The 22,586-nt window shown below is 41.0% G+C and overlaps 1 protein-coding gene across 4 annotated transcripts in view; it reads right to left on the bottom strand.

The window, feature by feature from the left end:
- rap1gapb (RAP1 GTPase activating protein b) overlaps nucleotides 1-19,902 on the bottom strand; it is a 55,431-nt gene extending 35,529 nt beyond the window's left edge. For 3 of the 4 annotated variants that reach the window (XM_087173043.1, XM_087173046.1, XM_087173047.1), the window contains exons 1-2: nucleotides 19,677-19,902; nucleotides 10,939-10,974 (exon numbers count right to left, since the gene is read on the bottom strand). In XM_087173043.1, the coding sequence (XP_087029169.1) occupies nucleotides 10,939-10,974; nucleotides 19,677-19,720 (80 nt within the window). In that variant the 5' untranslated portion in view covers nucleotides 19,721-19,902. The remainder of the gene's footprint in view (nucleotides 1-10,938; nucleotides 10,975-19,676) is intronic. The other variant, XM_087173045.1, reaches the window with a different exon arrangement.
- Nucleotides 19,903-22,586: the final 2,684 nt, after the last annotated feature.

Below are 22,586 nucleotides of genomic sequence, written 5' to 3'. Positions count from 1 at the left end.
CTTCTATAAACCAACAACAACTAAATTATTACAAGAAACAGCAAATCTGTTACAACAGCAAACCACCAGTCAATACTTTCATGTCAAAAATCTGTCCTTATTTTTGTAACTGGGACAAAAATGACTTAATTTTCTTGCATTGCTGATCATCATCATCATCATCATCATCATCATCATCATCATCATCATCATCATCATCAGTCAGTTCCTGTCTTGCTGTCACCAAAAGACAGACCCTGGAGTTGCTCCAATTAAACTGAAATGGAAACAGCTCCGGCAAAGCGCAAACTTCACAGACATTCTGGCACATTTATTTTTCTTTTTGATAATTGTTGTCATAACAGTCAATTGTAGTTCAACTCAATGTGAAAGCTCAAAGCAATCCATGAAACCAGAATGTTATTTTCCAATTCATCTTCACTGGAGCAGCTCCAAGGTTTTGCCTCTCAGTTGCATTATAGCTTAAATTCTTTCCACGGCTTAGAGTTCCTACGATTCATAAATACTGAACAAAATAATATTTGGATCATATTATATATATTGGCTGCATCTTTTCTTCCATCAGCACCACACACACACACACACACACACACACACACACACACACACACGCCAACACGTACACTGAGTCTGAAAGAGACAAGTGCACATAAACCCCTAAGCTTTGCAGGTCCACTTAGTAGAGAGCAACTAATCTAATCAACTACAGCAGCTAATGCACAATGAAAGCAGAGTCATTTACTCAAGATGCCAGTAAGCCACTTCCTGGGTGGACAAGAGAGAAAGGGAGAGGAGGACAGAGACATATAGAGAGAAAGTTTAGAGTGGAGGATGAAGAGATCAGGACGGATCAGCCAGAGCTGCACACAGAGCTAAACAAGAGGCAGACTCTTCTTCAGCTCCTTGTATCAAATGTCCGTTTTCTCTCCCTTATCACTCTATCTGGTGCTGACTTTAGCTCCGTCCCTCTCATTTTTCAGCAGTTTCAAGTGCACTCCATCATCTCTATCCATGCTTACCTGTCTGCCTCACTTGCAGCTCAGTCTCTTCTCCTCAACAATTTGCTGCTCCCCAACGTATCGCTCGCTCCGTGTGTCTGACTCAGTCTCTCTGTCCTCCAACACCTGCTGTCGGAGATCAGCCTCTCTCCTGTCAGATGATGCTGAGAGTAGCCCTCCCTCTACCCTCCTTGTTTTCCTCTCTCCCTCTCTCTCCTTCTTTGTCACGTACATGCGTGCATGTTCCTGGCTGTTTTTATTCTGAGGCGATCACAAACGCTCTCTCTTCTCTCTCTAGCTCCTGCTCTTCCTCCCGATGTCTCCCCTTTTGTTTGCTTTCCATCTCCAACTCCCCTCATTTCTCTTCATCTGTCTGTGACAGAGAGCTGCCCATTCAAGCTGTGGGTGTTGCTTTGCTTAGCATTTCCCTCAGCGAGTCTGCTTGTTAATAACGGAGTCTGCTCATTCAATAGGACCAAATTCTGCAGCCGGATGTGGGCTTGAAAGCAAAGTTTTCATAAAAAGAGACATTGTCTCATTTGAAAGGTGACATCGGATCTCTGTCCTATTATCTGTCTCACTCTGACAGCTTGTTCCAACATCCTGAAACACCTCCTGCTGAGATAAGCCTAACCCTCCCATTGTCCATTTGAAACATCAGTGGCAGACAGTTAGCTGAAAAGCTCTTAAATGCTGCAGATTTCGCAGCACACTCACACATAATGGAGAAAATCACTTGCTCAGCCCACAGAGGAATAAGCACAGGTCAGTGTTGTCCAATGTATTACTGAGCAATCACATTTCACTATTTGGTGGGAGGCTAAATCCCCATGCATGAGACAGTAGGAGACATCACTGCACATTACGCGCACAGTCACAACAAAGAAGATTTGCATATAAGGCATTCACTGGATTTCAACACCACGCCGCCTGTTCATGTCCACCTCTCTGCAGCAAACGTAGCACAGTATCTGCAAAGGACTGTATGAATCCCGAATCACGTTATCATCAAAAATAAGTCCAAAGTATGTAAATGGGGGCTGCATACAGTTGAGCCTCCTCTAATATCCATAACAGGAGTTTTGGTGTTTACAGATTCAACTAATGATTCAAAATGCGTCACATAATGTCTTTGCTGTGACTCAGCTTTGTAACATTTGCAACAATTATTATACAAGGCTATCCCACACATATAGCACCAGGAAGGACCAAACAAAAGCTACAAAAGATCTATATATAATAAACTGACCCATCAACTTACCAAACATGCTCCATTTTTCAGGAAACGGTGTCAGAGATGCTCACTCTCCAAAATCTCAAAATGCCTTCTTCCTCTTGTGTCTTTGCTCTGGAGCATTACCTCTGATGACTGATCTAACTGCTTGCTAGGGTTACAGTTTCAGTACAGACTGCAGGCCCTGAAACAAACCCATGAGAGGATGCAAGACAAGCCTTTCGGCTGCCTCTTGGCTTGTCCACACCCTCGTCTGAGCGTAATGTTTCCAGGTAGCCACAATGAACATTTTCTTCTTATTTACTACTCAGGATGTTCTTGGTTACACTGACTAACCTACATTGTGGTTTCCCAGCAGAGGTCCCAGGTAAGCTGCTCTATACCACTCACCCTGGGAAGATAGTTTTACCCCAGGGAGGGCAGCTGAAAAAAAAAAAAGGCAGAGAAGGAGCATGAAGCAGGCAGGTTAAATACAATCAACACCTTCCTGCCTGTTTCAAGCCTCTGAGCCACCAGTGGGGTGGAGCTGAAGATGAAAGAGGATCTCTGCTTACACGGGGCAGAACAAGCAGGAGTCAAACCAGGTCAGGAGGAGGTTGAACAAACAAATTATCTGTATTTTTTTTTCCCCCAAGTGAGTACATGGGAATTCAGAATTGTCAAGTTGATCAGATGGTGTGCAATTACAAGAGCAATTGTATGTGGGTCATGCTGCGGCTCTTCTGACTCTTTTTTTTCTCCCCCCCATTTCTGATTTCATTAGTTTCATCCCCCTCTGTCTGTCTCTCACTGTGACTGTTTCCCACTCTCTTCCCAGTCTACTCCTGAGGCAGCTAAATTTAACATTTACACACCACTAAACAGCAGAGAATACTCCTCAAAACAGCATTAGTAACACTTTAATTTACAAGAATTTTGTCCTTGTGACAACAATGACACACTTGAGGACAAAAGTCACGCTCAAGCCCCCCTCCCCTGATGCTGCAGGGCAGATTCAGCCTCGCTGGCCTTTTCCACAGCTTTCTCTCCCCCATCTATATCTTAAGATACTTTGGTTCCACTCGTGTTATTTGAGCTCTAGTGACACCTAGAGTATAGTTGAAACTTTTATATAAAAAAAAAAAAAAAAACTCTACAGTTGCTGCTCCTCTATGTGAACTCCTCGGGTCAAAAGTCAAAACTGTTTTCAGTAATCCTTAAAGATGTAAAGGCTCCTCTCAGCTCAACCAAATTTTAAACCTGTGCATCAGCAGGTTAAATACAACTATTTTTGCAGTCTTGAGAATTTTTCCTGGTTTGCTTTTAGTAGGGTCAGTGTTAGTCTCACAGAGACAACAACAACAACAAAAAGGCGGGAAAGTTATACATCTTTTCCACTCACATATCATGATGTATATCAGTGTTTACATAACTGTGTATTCTTGTGTCATGGAGACTTATGCATGCTAGTACTAAAAAGGACTAGGACTTTTTAACCACTAGCAGCGCTATGGAGCAATGTCTTCACCAAACATCCTGCCGTTGGTTTCAAACTACTCTGCTGAGAATCGGTTGCTCCAACAAATGAGGCAAAGCACCAGAAGGGAAGAGGAATCCTGCTAGAATGCAAACATGGATGCAAACAGTACAGGGTTTAAAATGTTTTCAAAAAATGGCTTTGCAAATGTTTTATGGAGGGAGGGAAGTGAACTTTTGTTAAACCTCAAGGATACACACCATGCATATTGGTGGGAAACACTAAATGTAAACATAACGTTTGTTTATTTACAAGAAAACTCCACAGGGCACCTTCAAACTGGAGGCAGGAAAAGAGACATAAGATGACTTTCTATCAAAAATGTAATTAACATGCGGAGCCTTTGGTTGCAGGACTGGGCCTGGGCTCTCGCTCACCTCATGGCTTGAAAGGTGGGAAACGAAGCAGTTCTTCAACACAACAACAGTGTTGTCAGCACGCCCAGAACCCTGCCAGCTCTCATAATTACCTTGCATTTAGGTGGCCCTCTCTATTGATTTTGGCAGTGATAAACCTGGACCCAAACTGAGTGTGAAACCACAGGACTGTCAGTGGGGCAGGTAGCATATGGAAGACATGCTGTGGCTCATCCACAGTTCACCAACAAAATTCCCCTATTTCCAATTAGACTACACTCCAGCGTTTTCCTTATGCAGTTTATATTTTATGTACTTTATTTGGAACCATTAAATCAAGTTTCAGGCTTACATTAAATTTCAAACAGACAAAATAGATTAAAAAAAGATAGCAGTAACAATGGCTCATATCCACCCCTTTGGCGTACAGTGTATCTTGTTCAACTGCAGTGGGTCTGGACTCCATACCAGAATGCATTGGGCAGGGTACATCATGGACAGCTTCACATTCGCACTTATGGAAATTGGGAGCTCTAAATTGCCTGTTGGTGGTTGTTTTTGTAAAAGAACACTTCTTGAAGCACAGTAAACTGCACTAGATCCCAACTCTGGAGCTAAATGAAGCCTGCTGGGAATACGACAGACGGATTGGAGGAGGAAAATCTAAGAACTACCTTTGTTTTCTTGTGAACAATATTGTCCACAAAACAGCAGGTTAAATGCTTTGAGGCAGGTTTGGGGTCAGTACACTTCGTACTCAAATCAATTAAACAGCACATAAACAGCTAGTATCAGCAGTATTTTATTTCTATAGGTTGCACTTTTCTCATTTTTTTTCTTGGTAGGAAACGTAAGACGAAAAGTAAGACAAACTTTCCCAAAGGGGAAAGAGTTTTCAAAGTTAAAATTCTGACAATATTTCCTTGTCCTTAATTGACTGAATGGCGAGTGGACTGAGCCAAACCCCACTCTGCAGTGTTTCTGAGTGCGCTGGCGACTAACTGGGTGATTAGAGTCATTATGTGGACATGCAGGGCTGTCAGCAGCTGCGCCAGGTGGGCGCAGCGGCTCTTGAGTGAGGAGCACACACACAAAAAAGGGGATAAAACGGTAAACAACACAGCTGACCTCAAGCAGAGATTGAAGCTGAGAATAAGAAGATAGTGATGTGCAAATGCAAACAACAAATTTTGGTATATGACTTGTTAACATGACAATGTTGGAGCATAAAACCAGCATGCATGCCTGACAATTAGATGTTTTATTTACAGGCTCGATACAGTGAAGTGATTCTGTGGGAAATCGCGAAGAACTGAGACCATTTGCCACTACTAACTACACTGAGTGTTTATGAGCCATCTATTGGAAATTTCAGCACGAAACATCACATTCGTCTTCACCACTCCCCAGACAAAAGAATGCGTCAGATTTCATCTCCGGTGACAATTTGCTCTTCAGAGATGGGTGTACAAATACGTAGCTGATGACACTGACTGCATATACGTCATCTTGTTACTATGAGGAACCATTTCAATTATGAACAATGTTCATAAATGGAACACAAAGCAAACCGCACATGCCTGAGAGAAACAATTGCACTGTAAGACTGACGCATCATTTCCTCCATCATTTGCTCTCTGTCATCCTACTCAGTGAGGTATGTGCAACGCCTAATTGAGGTGTCTCCTGAACCGAGTTGTAATAGAGCTTGATTACATGGAGTCGACCTCCTGATAATGTTAAATGGCTACAACTGCAAGCAACATTACCCCCTCAAGTCTGAGCTTTTCAGTTAATTAGCGGAATACGTCTATACTAGGTAGGGAGGCTAATGAAGTGCAACAGGGAGGAATGTACAGTAGGTGACTGCGTGAGTAATATTTTAATTGGTGCTTTTAATCATCAGTAGGTAAATGGAGAGTGGGGGAAAAAAAACACATTTTAACATGCAGTAACACATTTCAAAACAGCAACAACGCCCCTATGTCACAGTGTCTTAAAACTGAGAATTATAATCTTTAAAAACATGTGATTTTAAGTTTGACAAGAGGGTGGACGGTAATTCAAAAAGACCCTAGCATGCATGTCTCTTTTCTCATCTACCAGCAGCTGCAGGCCAGCACGTATTTAACTGAACAGGTGCACTGAGAAACAGGCGAACCCCATCTGCTAAAATAACCTCCATCCCCATGCTGCTCTCTCACTGTGCCCTCTGCACAACCTGCATGTGCAGACCACATTGCAACTGCATTGGGTCATAATGTTTTCCTTGGTGAAGTCACTGAGGACTGGACACACCCGCCTGGGTCGCAGCAGTGGTCTCTTCCCTGCCTGGTTTTGAAGCAGCCAAAATAGCACACAGTCAGTCCATTGACAAGAACAAAAGCCAGAGTCCCAGTGCTTTTTTTTGTTTTTTCTATATCTATGATTAAACTCAGCTGCTCTGTGAAATATTCCCAGAGACACAACCTGGGTTTAATTAGTGCGACCGTCACCACTGTAAATGATACAAAAAAGGTTCTGAAAGGATTTTTTTTCTGTTCTCATTGTTAGCCTCTAGAGATAATTAACAACAGTCACATGCACTTTATTATGTAAGATATAATAAGATAAGTGGTTTTATAAAACAACTGCATATTTGGTGATTATGTGTAATGTTTATTGTACAAAAGACAAAAAGCTAAAGTGAAATACTGGAGGATGTTTACCACCATGAAAAGATTTTAGTAAGGTCTATTGAAGACACAAGGACATCACAAGACACATTTTTGTAACAGCAAGAACCAGGCTATTATGTAAAATACAAATCTATTGTGCAGGTGCTGTAAATTATATATGGGTGAGTCCCAAACTGTGTGCACATATACACATTCAAACGTGTGTAGTATTTCTGCAGTGCATTAATCAAAAGTCGACACAATGCCTTTAATTTTTTTGCATTTGTGTTATTATGTGGATTACATTAGTTGAGTTACACTGGATTTGTTTAGAGACATATTGAGGCTCGTGTCCAGATGTATAAATTCTCTAAGATGCAAATGTCACCAGAGCTGATGGGCAGCAAATGTGAAAGGAAGAAAACATAAAGGTTTTATTTTGCATATTTGGGTGAAGAGTGCAAACATGTGACCGTTAACTCTGAGCCTAAACTCTGACAAATGTATGTAATTTCAGGATTGGACTGAAAAACAACATAGCTGTCAGTGCAGTGGGGACAGAGTGATGCAGGGACTGAAGCTGCTGAAGCTGCTGGCTCCAGGTGAAGGTCATGGTGGCTATGGAGGAGAGGATGAGGCCAGAGGAGGCTGAAACGACAGATGGTCCAGCCGTGATACAGGCCAGTCGAAAAGTGGTGGCTAATGGACTAATAGAAGAAAATATAACAGGGTGTCACACCCTAGTAAGACTCTAGTAAGAATGGTGTGTGGCAGCCAATGACGTCCACAGAATGACACTAAAGTACAGTGAAGAGCTGTGGTTTTAAGAATCCTTTACATGTGAGGAATACACAATGAAAATTATGTTATCCACTCTCCATGTCATGTGTCAATACAGCAGGTTAATGGTAATGGTTGGATGGATGATGTGGAGTGTGTTTCCACTGCACACTGGCTCTCGTTGCTAAAACTGAAGCTGCAGGACATCCTGGCAGCAGGGTGTACCACCAGGCTAAGACTGTCCAGGAATGGTTCAATGAACATTACAATAAATTCAGCTTGATGCAGTGGCCTGTTCAGCCATCACAGCTCAGTTCAGTTGAATGTCTGTGAGATGAGATGCCGTCAGGGCTGTTCAGGAAGCAATAAGAGGTGCAACAAAATATCAGGAAGGCAGCTCTAATATTTTGTTCATGTGGTGTATGTCATTTAGTGGAAGTCTCCATCCAGAACATCCAATATGGCAAATGTAAACAGTCTGCTTGTCCCCCATCACAGTAAAGCCATAACCCTGACTCAGTATATGAGCCTTGATCTGGCCATTGAGCTACAGATGGCTGCTCTCTCTTCCTGTTTGCTCCCTCCACACAACACTAGCTCCTATATTAGGATAGACAACGGCCATAAACAGCAATCTGAAGAGCCACATATGGCCAATTAGGAGCTTTTTAACTCACTCTTTCTCATCGTTCAGCACTGAGTACCACTTCATTACCGCCCAGCTCCTCGTGTCAGTCATCGGGTTGCTCAGGCTCTTGGCCCTGGCACTGCTCAGAGAAGACGTACCCCCAGCTATTCACATACATAACGTGTTACGATATCTCAAACAAGGGAACCTTTAATGATTTCTCTGATGATTTTAATCTATAGTTTATAGGTTCCGCTTTATTTGCTGCATTACTAGACAGTCATTTTAACTTCTTCCCATTAAAGCAGAATCAAGATGTTAGGGACAAAAATTTCCATATCCAGAATCACAATTCTTGCAGAAATGCCACGCCATTGATTCTGGCTTCTTATTGCAGCACAGGAGGAGCTTTAGACTGAGGAGGATAAGCACCACCATTATCGAGAGCAATCAAGTTAATGAGTGTTTAATTGGGAACACTGTGCAGTTTACACTTACTTTACAGTTTAGCACAGTAAAGTAAGTGTGTTCTCACCTCTCCTGAGGAGCCCCTCCTTGTCCAAATGATTCAGGGATACTCAAGTTACATCAACACCAACAGAATGTGTTTGTGTGCCAGGGTGAGATGATGGAGACGGTGGTGCTCGCTGAGAGTGACAGAAAAGTGTGGGCACTGTGTGTTTCTACCCACACATACATACCTACACCTGGCTGGCTGAGGATAATGTTGTGATAGATTTGAAGCAATGGCCATGGCAGTTTTTTTTCTAAATTTCACAGACACGGTGCTTTTCCTAACGCAATAGCAGCGTGAAAGGCTAGGTAGCACACACAAAATCCGCTACAGACAAAACTAAGACATGTCTTAATTAAGCCTTACACCTATTCTAAAGGGACACAAATATACAGTGTGATATTGCAAAAAAAACAAAAAAAAAACTGCTGGATTTAGAGAGAAATTAACTCCTCGAGGAATCACTCCCTGTGCCCAAAACAAATGAATTATTAACTACTAAGTATGTTGGTTATACTTAGGCTTTTTAATCTAAGTGCAGCCTGAGACTGGTGGAATACACGATTGGCAAAATGACTCAGTGATTAAAATCAGAGAGATGTGCTGTGTATTGCTGCTCGACCCAGCCCTGCGGCACCATTAGCATGTGCTACAGACCTGTTTGCCACAGAGAGAAACCCGAATCTTCATAATGAAATTCAGTGGGTGTGCAAGGGTGTATTCTCCCCTGATGAGCCTGAATCATCCTTGCGCCTTCAATTTCCCTTTTCCAGTGCACCCTCCCATTGTCCTTTCCACACTCATTATGACTCCAGTTTTTTTACGAGTCTGTAGCCCATTTGATGTATAATGATGAAGCAGCACAGTTTTTATTTTTTAGCTGCTGGCATGTTGGCTGAGAGCCGTGTAAACAAAACGACAAAATCCCTCTGAACAAAAGAACACACTCTGATGCTTTGCTGCGTATGACACAGAGACATAAACAGGAACACACATACTTAGGAAAATGCAATTAACATAAAATGTAATTAATATTTAGTCTCCATTCCTGTGTTTTCTCTCCATTTCAATCTCTCAGTCAGCTCTGGGACGGACTACACCCAGTTTCCATCCATGCAAAACAGAAAATCATCATCATAGACAACCAGTGTTCATGATGACATTTGCTGCTTTGATTCCCTACAAAAAAACTGTATAGCACATCGACATATCACTATAATAATAAAATATCAAACTTATGTCAACATATATTTGAATATAAACAGCACATAACTAACAGCACCACAAACAAATGGCCATGGATTCATTACCGCACTGGAATATAAATGAAATAATAGGTATTTATGTAAACGTTAAACTATCACTCTGCCTGTGGCCCTTGATGGTTGAGATCTCAAAGGCGCGAGCCCTACGTGTCCAGCTGGTATCGCACACATACTTGTGCTCCCTGTCTCTCTCCATCTGCTCTTGCCCCTGTATTTACAGCCACACATTTGCTGGGAGACTACCTGCCAAGTAGGGAACATTGCAAGCTCCACTATCTCCATCCTGATCATACGCAGAGGTACAAAGCCATAAGTACAGAAAGGTTTTTCTAAGTGAGAAGATAATTCCATGCACAACTGAAAATCTTATAGGAGCTAGGAAAAAAGCCAGAGTTGAGATAAGGAGGAGGGGGCGTCTGCTTATGGTTTTACTGCTCTAAAAATACAGGTCTTATCAGCCTTCTTCTTTAACTATGTCTATATTCAGGTCATCACACTGTCACCACTTTGGGGGAAAAAAGCACATTTTAAGACTATTAAAGTGGAGAAGGGTGCCTTCATTGCAAAACCTCATCAAGCAAGTAACTGACTAAGCACGAAACTGATGGACAAGTCAAAAGCTATCCCTCAGATCTTCATGCTGAGTCAATTGACTGTACAATACAAGCACAGAAAATGTCTTGTTTATTGCACACGCATTGCACAAAGTCATGCTGAACAGAAGGATTATGTGAAAACTGATATATAGTGCAATCTGAACTCCTGATAGGTACAGAATAGAGCTAGTCCATGAGGATGCTTTCACTTGATTGAAGTTGGATATATAATCAAAAGTGTAGCGGGTCATCTAGAATAGGAAAACAGCTTCGTAGCCTGAATCTCAAAGGCTTTAACAGTTGGAAATGCAACGTTTGGAAAGGGAGTCCAGTCAGGCATGAAAAGAAAATTCTCTGATGCATGATGTTGTATTTCATTGAGGAGAGGACTCACCATAAGGTTCTGGTCCTGGAGAAGCTCTTGTCGACTCTAGAGAGAAACAAGGCGACATGAGATTAATGTTGGTTCTCATCCTGCACATTACTGAAAGATGATTTTAGAAACATCTGAAGAAGGCGAAACAAAGCAAGATGTGAGAAGTACCTAACTGATACTGAACAACCGTTGAGTTAGCCAAGAACGACCTTCATTTATTTCCATTTAACACTGGGAAGGTTTATTTTAGACCAAATAACAGCAGGTGTTTGAGAATTTTTAAATATACTCTAATTCCTTTTGATGGAAATATTTTTTTTTCAGTGAATATATGAAATAACTTTTTAAGCCTAGCGTTTACCAAAGCAATGAAAATACTGATTCAGAAACCTTAAATGCAAAAAGGTCATTGCTGCCATACTTTTTTGGTTAACTTCCTGCTAATTTACATGTCAAGCAGACACAGAGCAACATTAGCATTCATTCTGAGTCAAGTGTCTGTGCACCTGACGAATGTAGGTTTGAGTCACTCTCCTTTTAGTTCCTGTTTGGTCTCACTCACTTGGTCGAGCTCCACCAGCTCTTCACTAACTCTGTCTGTGCACTGTTTGGTGCTGGGCAGGAAGCATACATTTGGGTTTATCTGAGTTTCTTTTTGTTTGTTTTTTAGTTGTTTTTTTTTTTTGGATGCCTGCTCTGTCTTAAAGAAAGCCATGAGACTAAATAACAACAGTAAAGACGCTGTGAAAGCTAAACAGATATAGAGCTGCATAGAGTCAAGGGGATGGCATTGGCTAATATTCCTTGTGAGTTTGTCAAGACAGGCGACCTCTTTCACATCACATGTAATGATTTGATCAATACTAAAAAACTGCTCAGTGCCGGTGAAGTTTTCAACAATAAACACCACAATGTGCCTCCATGAAGCCAGAAGAATATGATCCACATCACCTCCCTCCACTGCTCCCTTTTCTTCCCTCCATTTCCTTTATCTATTCTTCTGCCTGCCAGCTACTTGCTAAGTACATCCAGAGTGGGATTGTCTCAAAGATGGGAAGTGCTTTCTGGCAGATGCAGGCAGGCAGACAGATAAAGTGTTTGGAGTCGACGGTAGAAATGTCTGATTGTTGGGTGTTTGCTAAATAGTGCCGGTTTCATAAAAAAGAGGACTCAAATATCACACATGATAAAAAGGAAAAGGATTGTGATCTGTTGCTGTTACATGGAAATATGGGTTGATATGAGTAATGACAGAGAGGGGAAGAGAGAGAGAGAGTGTGTGTTTATAGGTAGAATTAACTGCCAAGAAGATAAAAGGAGGGAATAGGAGATAAAAGGCAGCCAGCAAAGGGAAACACTGGGTTTGGCTGTTTTCTCTGTCGGTGCATTACATTTAGGAGTGATAGGAGTTTTGTGGTTTTGTGGTGCTCTCTCTCTATTTACCCTGCATACAAATGATACAGGGCAGACTCTCCCACCTGGATCAATCTTTAAAAGCAGGCCCTCAGTAGACGACAATCAATCTACTGATAATCACGCCGTATCCCTTCCTCCCCATGGGCCAAGCCTATCAAATAATTAACGCTGCCTTTTAATGCAGACACACACTCTCACAGGCACTCGCTCCGTTCCTCAGGAAAAGAACAAAATGAAAAAAAAAAAATGTAATTGAAGTCATTCCTCTGACAGTTTCCTTCAAGAGGATAAAGAGAGAAAAGACACCTGAAGTTTGGTTTGAATATAGCGTGCAACAGCAATGTGACAGGGAGACTCAATTTCATCTTCCCATGGGATCACTGCTGGGTCATTTCAGTAATGTGTCCACTTCAGAGAAATCAGCAGTTCTCATCCGTACCAAGAAGTAACATTCAATTCAATGTGTAATGACAACTTTTTGCACAATCTTGGCTTGTTCAGCAGCATCGGAAATGCTACAAAAAACCAACAGACTTTCATCCACAGTTTGTTAACAATATCCGTTGACTTTGACACGGAGACGGTGTATTGATATTTCCTCTTCCTTACACGGTCTAATGAAAATCCTTTCAGGCTGATGAATGAGATTCCTGGCAGTGTCAAAAACCATTTACTGTAAGATTTACCCAAGGCGAGTAGGGATGCATTCAGCCAACACTTACATATGTTTTACCATCACCTCCATGAAATATTCATAGAAGGACATCTCACTCAGTTTTAAAATAATTGATTTATGCCAAAGAGGGGTTGGGATGTATATGAACAGATGCACGGTCTGATACTATGTGTGTTTTCTAAAAACCTTTTAACATGCTCCCGCTCTTCACATATTCAAAGGATGAATTCGCACCAATCAATCAATTCAATGGTGGAGGAAGTATTGTAATCCTTTACTCCAATGTCACTTAAGTATTAAGTGACATTGCAAGTATTAGCTTATTAGCAAAAAAAAAGTACCAAAAGCAAAAATGGCTCCTGTGACTATAATTGTATTACTATTGTTGATGCATTAATAGGTAAATAGCATTTTACTGTTGAAGCTGGTCAAAAAGCTAATTTGAACCACTTTGCTGTTGGGTAGTTCAATCTATAATGACCCATTATAATGTTGTCATATGTTTTGCATGGAGAACTACAGAACAACCAGAAACTACAGTTGTCAAATAAAAGTAGTTGAGGAAAACAGGGGCTAACAGCGCTTTATTTTCTCTGGAAAAAGGGAAATGAAATAACTACTGCTGCAGTCAACACTCTACACTGGGACCAGGACCAGTTGATGGTATAACAAAGTATCTGCAAATGCAATTTCTAAATTCTAAAAATAATGGATTTAGTTACACTGTAAAGAGCAGCGGGTCAATTTTCAACAGCATGCCCTCGCCACTGGGTGGCAGGATGGAGCCGGGTGGTGAAAACATGTGTCGTATGTGTGCATCAGTGCATGTCTCTGTCTTCACACTGATGACTGTTTTTTCTTTTCTGCTAGCTCTATATTTCGGCTACTATTTCTAGCTCTACCTCCCCCACCCCCACTCCCCTCTGTCCTTCCTCCCCTCTCTCCTACTTCAGTACTTGTTCCTGTTGTCAAAATATTGATGAAGTTGTATGAGAGAGAATGGGATGATGTCAGAAATTGAAACATCATCATATCAGCGCAGTGTGTGTCTGACACCAAACAACTCTTACAACGAACACACTTTGCACCTGGTTCCGTCACTGGATACAACTCACCTTTGTATGTGACTGCAGAATGTATTTGACATGGAAACACTGACATTATGCAAGCTGCTGGTGTGGGCTCTGCTCTTTTGCTGTGTTTGTTATCCAGTGTTGAGAATGGAAATATTAGTTTGCCAGTCAGCGATACGGTTGGTGATCATCCACCTGCTGACACAGGCAGCACACTGTTTTGGTGTTAACAGTCAGGAAGGAAAAACAGGCCAGTCACATAAACAACTACACCTCCATCCACTGTGGGGGCACATGACACTGACAGAAGGACACGTAAAAGCAGCAGGCACCAAAATGTGCTTCACTATTATGACAGATTAAAGTTATCACACTGAGTTTGTATATTAGGGTGCAAGTAAACATGATTTTTTTTATCATTTGATTACTACTAATGTTTATTTTTGTGATTAACTAAGTCTATATGATGTCAGAAAGTAATGAAAAATTCAGATGACAAGTTCCCAGGACCCAAGGTGACGTCTTCATATTGTTTATTTTGCCCACCCAACAGTCCACGACCAAAAGATATTGAGTTGAGTGTTAGATTAGACAATGAGAAGCAGCAAAACTGGAACAATTAATCAATTATTAAAATAGTTGCTGACTTTTTTTTGTCTATTGACTAATCGATTAATTGACTATTCCTTTCTGCTCTACAACTTCAACATTTTTCATGATTTTCAAATTCACGTCTCATTACATGACATAAACATACTAACAGCCTTATTTTAGAGCTGATTTTCCATGTTGAATGTCTGGACTTTATTATAATGAGCTTAATTACTCCCAGCATAGAAAGCTCATTTTAAATGAGCTGAAACATTCTCAGCAAGATGGGTATAGCAATTTATTATGTTCTCATATTTTATAATCACACATATCACATGGACTTCACTGACAGCTGAGGGAGTGAAGTGTATACTTAAACCACAGCAGGCTCATTTCTCTAGAAGATAAAAAAAAAAATGCATCTATTCAGACAGAAATCTCTATGGATTGTGTTAAATGTGAGAAATCAATATAAGATGCAGCTACGCGTATTCATCAAGCTTTCTTTGAGTGGAAGCATAGCTATTCCGAGCAAGATTGTCAAGAGAAATTCAGTAATTATACCACATCAGCACTCTTCCTCTGCTACACTTGATAAATACGGGCTGTTGTGAACTGTTAAGTTCACTCCGAGGGGTTCCAACACGCACATCAGTAGTAAAGTGGGATTTATTACAAACTGTGACTGACTTGACTTTGACTTTTTTTCTTTTTTTTTCCATTTTCCTATTTCCAAGGCAGTCCACTCTCATACTAGCTGTACATGTGACCATCTACAGAGGTGGCAGTGAACCAGAATTTCACCAGCTAATTTAATTTTAGAGCTGCCATCAAACTTTTTAGAATAATTGGACTAAATCGAATGCAGCTCTGCTAGAAGTGACAAGCAAACCCCTGAGGGGGGAAAGGCAGTATTTTGGCTGCTTGCTGAGGAAGGATGCAGCCTGGCAGCACCCTAACAATGCAAATCAACATTTTAATTTTCTCAAAATGACATGAATAACTGAACAGACAAGTGAAATCATTTTTTCTTTTTTTAAATCTTCAATATTTGGACTGAATATTAACATCATTATCATGGAGGGATTACAAATGAGAGAGATCAAATCAAAGTCAGTGACAACTTTTCTCAAGCAGCTTCTTACTATGGAGTGAGGGGGTCTTACATTAACCAGCACTTCTGTTTTTCTGTGTTTCTCAAAAAGGAATATGACACAGGAGAGCGGTGTTCGATTCCCAGGTGAAACCAGCAGTATATATTGTAAGACAACAAAGGCTTATGTTGAGGAAGTACTTATTTTAACCCAAATCACACTCTTTTCTTAAACCTAACCAAGCCATGACCATTATTATAGTAACCATGGCATGCAGTCCGTGTGTTTATTATTATAACCATGACAACCGAGGTCCGGTACGCCTGCCGTCATAAGGCCGTCTATTTCAGGAGACTCAAAACGACCCATATGGTCAAAACCAGCTGCTGAAAATGACACTACAACCCTGAGCTGAAATATATATCACCGGAGGAAGCTGCAGATGCAGGTGATAATTCTCTGCAGCTTTATCACTATGAGAAGTCCGTGAGCCGCATCATCACTTGACACATTGTTTACATTATAAAAATATAAAGCTTCTTTAAGCAACAAATGTCTCACTCAATGCATTTGTATCAGCATGCAGATGTCTACAAGCACTCAAATGGAACAGATGAGGAAGACAGCAGAAATGCCTGACAGTAAAGGTGTATGGTGTGCACAGTCGCACCCTATAGGTGTCATACCTGGGGGAGGGAAACTGTAACAGAGCAGTGGGTTATAAGCAGAGTCCTCTAATCTTTCGCTCGGCTGAGTAGTTACCAGTTGTCTTCAGGCTTAAAGCTGACTTCACTCAACAGCAGTGCACCAGCCAGCTGTAATTTTCTGCTTGTGAAAATACCAACACATCCACTAGCTTTCTCTAAAACTTCAGTTTATCATCACAACCTCATATCTCAAAATAGTTAAGTCACTCACATCAAACAAGGCCTTTAAGCTTGTGTAGGAGTGTGGGGGCTGTGACTTCACCTGCTTGTTCCCATGCTTAAAATACAAGTGGGAGATTTAAAGAAAGATTTTACTGAATATCCACAATGTTAAAAATGGCTGTTCACCCACACAGCCCTCAGCAATCTATTGTTTTTAATTGTTTTGCCTATTTCACATAATTGCCTGCTCTGAATGTACATAGCGATAAAAAGAGTCTGACATCAACAAGGAAAAAGGCACAATTCCCAGCAGTTTTTGTTTTTTTAGCTCATCTGTTTTTGTTTGCAGTTGTTTATAAATATTTTGTAGAAACAGCCACATTATTATATGATAACAGCAATTTCCAATAAATTGTATGCGGAAATTATGCTGCGACAAAATAACTTCTTCGAGGACAAATCCTGAAACAAATGTAGACCAGTAATTTGATGTTCTGGGCCTGGGCCCCATCCATTTCTGTTTGAGAATCCCTTCTCTGTTATTCATTAAGCATTAATTTCCCTGCTGAGAGTCTTTTTCAACAACAAGGCTTTTAAGAACAGAGACACATTTTGTTGACAACAGCAAACAAACCAAATCTGTTTGACACAAAGTAAAACTAAAAAAGCTCAGTCCTTTCCTAGAAACAAATGTGACGGCTGCATGGTTTCAAAGACTCCTGAAGCCAGGTTAGAGATTAGAGGAGCGGGCTAGAGACTGGAGCGTTACCAGACTGGATAATAGATTGCCTGAAAAGGTAATGGTAAGGTAAATGAGAATGGAGTGCCATCCATCAACAGGCAAGTCACCAAACTCACAAACGGTTCAAGTAGAACTTCTCTGGGGGGACAGAGTGAAATAATGTTGCTCCCACATGCGACTGTGGAATCTAGCAACCTGACAAATTGAAGTCCAATAATCACTCTCTCTTTTTGGCTTAGCTTTGGTATCTCATGAGAGCCCTGAGGGAAAATCTCTTTAGCTGATAGACTCCCTCTCTCAATTCTTTGTTCAGCCGCTAGCCACTGATTTTGGATTAGCTGACAGACTGATGGTCTGTCACTAAACCTGATTGTATGCCATTTGACGCTGTGCAAGTTGTGTGTGCAACTTTTAAATGTAAATACCACGCTGCTGCACCTGGGAACGGGTGGATGCAGAGACGCGAGAGTGAAGCATAAACAGTCAAATCTCGAGCCTCACCAATCCTCGGGTGATAATTCTCTGCAGGTTCATGACTACAGGCAACCCCTTTAACATCCCACAATAGACATTACATCGATCGATTGTCAAGATAAAATATTGATTAATGCAGCTTAAAATAACTTTAAAAGCTCCAGAACGAAGCTGCAGCAACAGAATCATTGCTCAAAAGAAACATCATTCATGATGTGGAATCCATCCCCTAATATCACTGTGGGCAAAAGACATGACCGGCATGATTCCTTTCTTTATAAACATATTCCACTGGAAACAAATAGGAATAATGAGAAAGTTTAAGCACCTTAAAGACTCTGATGGGACTCCTTAAAAGAGTGATTGTAGTTAAAATGAGCCAAAATGGCCCTTGCTGCACCTCAGCTCCAGGCTCACAGATATATCAACGATGTGCAGTCAGCAGAAGCAAGTACTTCCAATTAACCAGATGGTTGAGCTGGACTTAACCATCAAGTCGCTATTAACAGTTCATCCATCCAGTTGTCCAAGTTTTGAGTTTGTAGGTTGAAGAAAAAGCCTCTGCCAGGTGTACTATAAAGCTTCCTCTAGATTCTTTAACAGTGAGGAGATCTTTTAGACAAAACCCCTACAGCTTACTAATTTACAAGGCGGTGATGCTACAACAAGGATCCAATTTCCTGAAACCAGGAAAGGTTGATAAAGGAAAAACCGAAAATAAAACGTACCCCGGGGTTGTTCATTTGAGTGCATTTTTCAGAATACCACTACGCTTTATTTTGGACTGCTACTCCTAGAATCTCATTGCACATCTTGGTACAAAGTGGTTGTTGCTGTTCCAAAAATGTTTTCCGTGCCCTACAGTGGTTGGCGGTATCAGCATGTGCACACAGGCTAGCTTTCAACCTGACTTCTACCACAGATATGTCAAAGTGAGCCTCATGAGTGTTTTCTAAGCAGACTTGGCAGAGCCCACAAGCTGCAAAACACAATAGTAAAAATATTTCATTGGCTCATGAAATTTAATGCATTGTGAAGCATATCTGAAAGATTCACATTGTGACTGCTACAAAAGAGCAATTCCTCTTTTACACCATGCTGATGAGATATTTAAGTTATTCACGGCCATTAAAGTGAAGATGCTGCTAACTGCTCCCTTTTGTTTCCCTCAGAGTGATATACACTACCTAAATAAGCCTTTAATTGAATCCTTAATCGCACCATAACTCAATATTCCCAGCATTTAATTGTTTTCCCCAGAATGACACAGCATTTCTTAATGTGTTTGTTTCACCCAAAGGAAAAAAGGCAGCAGTTCAGCAGTAATCAAAAATCCCCTTATGTCTTAATCATCTCTGGATTCATTTATTTATCACTAATGGACTGACAAATGTACTCAAACCACCAGTGTATTGCTTTCACTGACTATCAGACATGCACTGTCTGACCAGCAACTTCTGTCAAGTCTCAGAAAAACATTATCCTGATGAGCCAATCACATGCCAGAAACACTTTGTCTAACTTTCACATATTAATACACTGATCTAATTATTTCAGCATCTCAACAGTTATTCACTATTAATGGTAAAAATCGTCAACAAGGATTTCACAGTGCTTACAGCCTAGTTCTGCAGTAGCTAAGCAGGTACAGTGCAACAGCCTGAGCAGCTTCTCATCTTCCTCTCACGACACGTCAGCTGGGTTGGTAACAAGATGCAACAGGTACGCAAATGCTGCCGTGTAGTTTTACAATAGCAGACAAAGCTTGCAAATTCTAAATTGCACTGTACACTCGGAGGGATTAATTCTCTATTATCTTACCCTCCGTAAGCTCCAAATGTGAAACTCCTTTTCCTCTGAGGCATCCTGCTGAGCGGCTGATGACACGTCCCAGGGGCGTGCAGGTTTTTGCAGTGCAGTTTACAACACAGTGCTACAGAATAACAGCCATACTTCTTCCTCTTCCTATCTCTGTTTGTTTCTCTATGCACCTCTCCTCTTTCTACACCCCTTACTCTTTCTCTTCTCTCCTCGCTCCCTGTCTCAGCCCTCACTGAGTATGTGTGTGTGTGTTTTGTCTGAGAGTATTTTGTGTGCGTACACACACCCGACCCTCCCTCCTTGTGCCTCCTCTGTGCTCTCTGACTAAGTAGCTGCCAGATTAAAACAAAGGTCCGGCTGTCCTGTTGTCCTGTCGTTCTGGAATCAAACAGGATGATTTCTCTGACACCGTTCTGAATAATTCTGTCTCATTTCCAGCAGGAAAAAGGCATGAAATACTTAAATTTCCTAACCATGTCCCATGAGGGCAACTTCCCTCTGCTGTTCAACTCTGGCAAGCGATCATGTGAATCAAGAATGGTTCTTGTGGAAAATAGGCATGTAGAGGTAACAGCACATAAAGGTTAGGGAGAGACCAGATTTCTTTTCTGCTTTGGACCTTTGTTGCAACCTACAATTATTTTCATTATTGATTATTGTGCCAACGATTTTCGATTGATCATTTTAAATGTCAGAAAATAGTGAAAAATACCCATTATAATACCCCAAGGTGATGCCTTGAAACAGCCTATTGCTCTATTAAACAAACAGTGTAAAGCTCAAATATATTCAGTTTACTATAAATGAAAAAGAACATTAAATTCCCACATTTAAGAAGCTTGGAACTTGAAAAACTAGAATTATGGTTGCATGCCTTTAGCCAAGTTTCAGGAAATATGATCACAATCTCCGCTTCCTGAGTCACAGCACTGAATAATTACCAGAAGTGTTTTTAAAGAACATTATGATGTCACAGTGAAGTTAACCTTTGACCATTTGGAAATAAAACTTACTTAATTTCATCCTTATAGACATTTGAGTTAAAATATGTCATAATTAGTGTTTGCATTTGTGAGTTATGGCCAAAAATGTTTTTTCGCGAGATCACTGTGTGCCAGGAGTAATGAAATGAGAGAATGTGAGGTCGCTGTGACCTTGAACTTCCTTCGTCCACAAAAATTTAATTAGTTCATCTTTGAGTCCGAGTGAATGTTTGTGCCAAATTTGAGGAGTTCCGCCGAAGAGTTACTGAGATATCGGGGTCACGAGAATGAGACTGACAATCTGAAAACATAACATCTCCGGCTCCGGCTGTGGCTGTGGCCGGCACGGAGGCATTATGACCAAAAGTTTAGTTACCATTACATTACATTACATAGATCAGGTAATTGATCAATCGACTTATCGTACAGCTCTACTGCATTTGACTCTTTTTTTTGCCCAATACGCCAGAGTGCGGTATATTCATATTGAACATGACTAAGGATTCAACATCGAAATCAAACATCTAGTTCATGACATGACAGAGGCAGCAGCTGTGAAACTTCAGTTATGATGTGATAGTGTAATTATTTCTGTATAATATCAAGCAGCTTTTTAAATATAGACTTTGAACAGTTTATTTAGTTCTTCAGAAAGTGGCATGCTGCCAATGTTCAGGACTGGTTTCTTTCTCTTTGTATACCGTTGAGGGGGGTTCAGTGATCTGGCAGAAAGTTTTGCATTGCGCTGGAGTTGCGATGCCAAGGCGCCGCGCCAGCTCACATCAGACACACTCCTTTTCATTTTCATTTCGCTGTCACTGGAGTCTGATGATTTTGTCGAAAGAGGGCATATGTGAGTGTCATCATCTGAGAGGGCCAAATAGATCTGCCATAATTTTGTCCAACATTATGACAACAAATGACAACTCCCATTGAAATGGGGTTGGAAAGAGGGTGAAGCAGACGATCATCTGATGTAGGTAAGTCTCTCATGTTGTCTGACCTAATTCTACCTGGTAATTCCTGCTCCGTAACCGAGGTTCAAGCATTTTGCTGTGATGACACTGATCAGAAATAGACATGTAGTATTTTACCACTGATATCAGCTCAATGTCTCTTGAACTTGAATAAATCAAATGGAGAGACGTGTCAATGAGACAACTACACCAGGATGTGTGGAAAGTGATATCATCGTCAATCTGCTGGCAGAGCATGTGTCTGCTTATGGTCAAACAAGAGAGGACAATCTCACATCTCCTCTGATATCACCTCCTTCTTGTCTCTTCACATTTTCTTTCCTCTCCATTTCTCCTCCCTCTCTCTCTCTCTCTCCGTCCTTCCCTCTGCTCTTTTCTCTTTTCATGTCCTCTCTGTTCATCTGGCTGCCCACTCTCCCTGCCTGTCTTATATACTGTTTATCAGAGTATATCATTAAGTTTCTGCTGTGACGGGACTGTATATTCTTCTCTGCCCTGTCTGGTTCAAGTGCATTGATTGTCCTCTTGTCCCCCCTACACATCAGTGTTAATGTCAGGGTGCCCTGATGACACCCCAGTCAACCTTTTGTGATTCTATTAGGTCTGAGTGGACTCGGGCCAGACACGGGCTATAAATCAAATCAGAAGCTTACGGAAGAGGACGTAGGAATGTGCCATGAATATCCAGCTCCTATATTGATTGATATTGATAGTGATTGTCCTCTGATCTGACTTTTCTTTCTCTCAAGTTAAAACAACTAATCATGTATTCTAAAAATCGGCTTAAACTTACAATATGGATTATATCTGATATATGCAGGTCATGACCTCTGTGTTCATGTCAAAAATATTTGAGTCTGAATGATGAAAGATCTCGTCTCAGCAGAGCTGGGTCAGTCTCTTAGGATTTGATTGCCTTGAAGCTGGACCATTAGGACACTGATTTCTTC

This window comes from Seriola lalandi, unplaced genomic scaffold (genome assembly GCF_002814215.2).
Source record: "Seriola lalandi dorsalis isolate HSWRI2012SDOR001 ecotype SW California unplaced genomic scaffold, Sedor1 jcf7180002053991, whole genome shotgun sequence".
Taxonomy (NCBI): Eukaryota; Metazoa; Chordata; class Actinopteri; order Carangiformes; family Carangidae; genus Seriola; species Seriola lalandi.
This window is presented reverse-complemented; position numbering and strand designations above follow the sequence as displayed.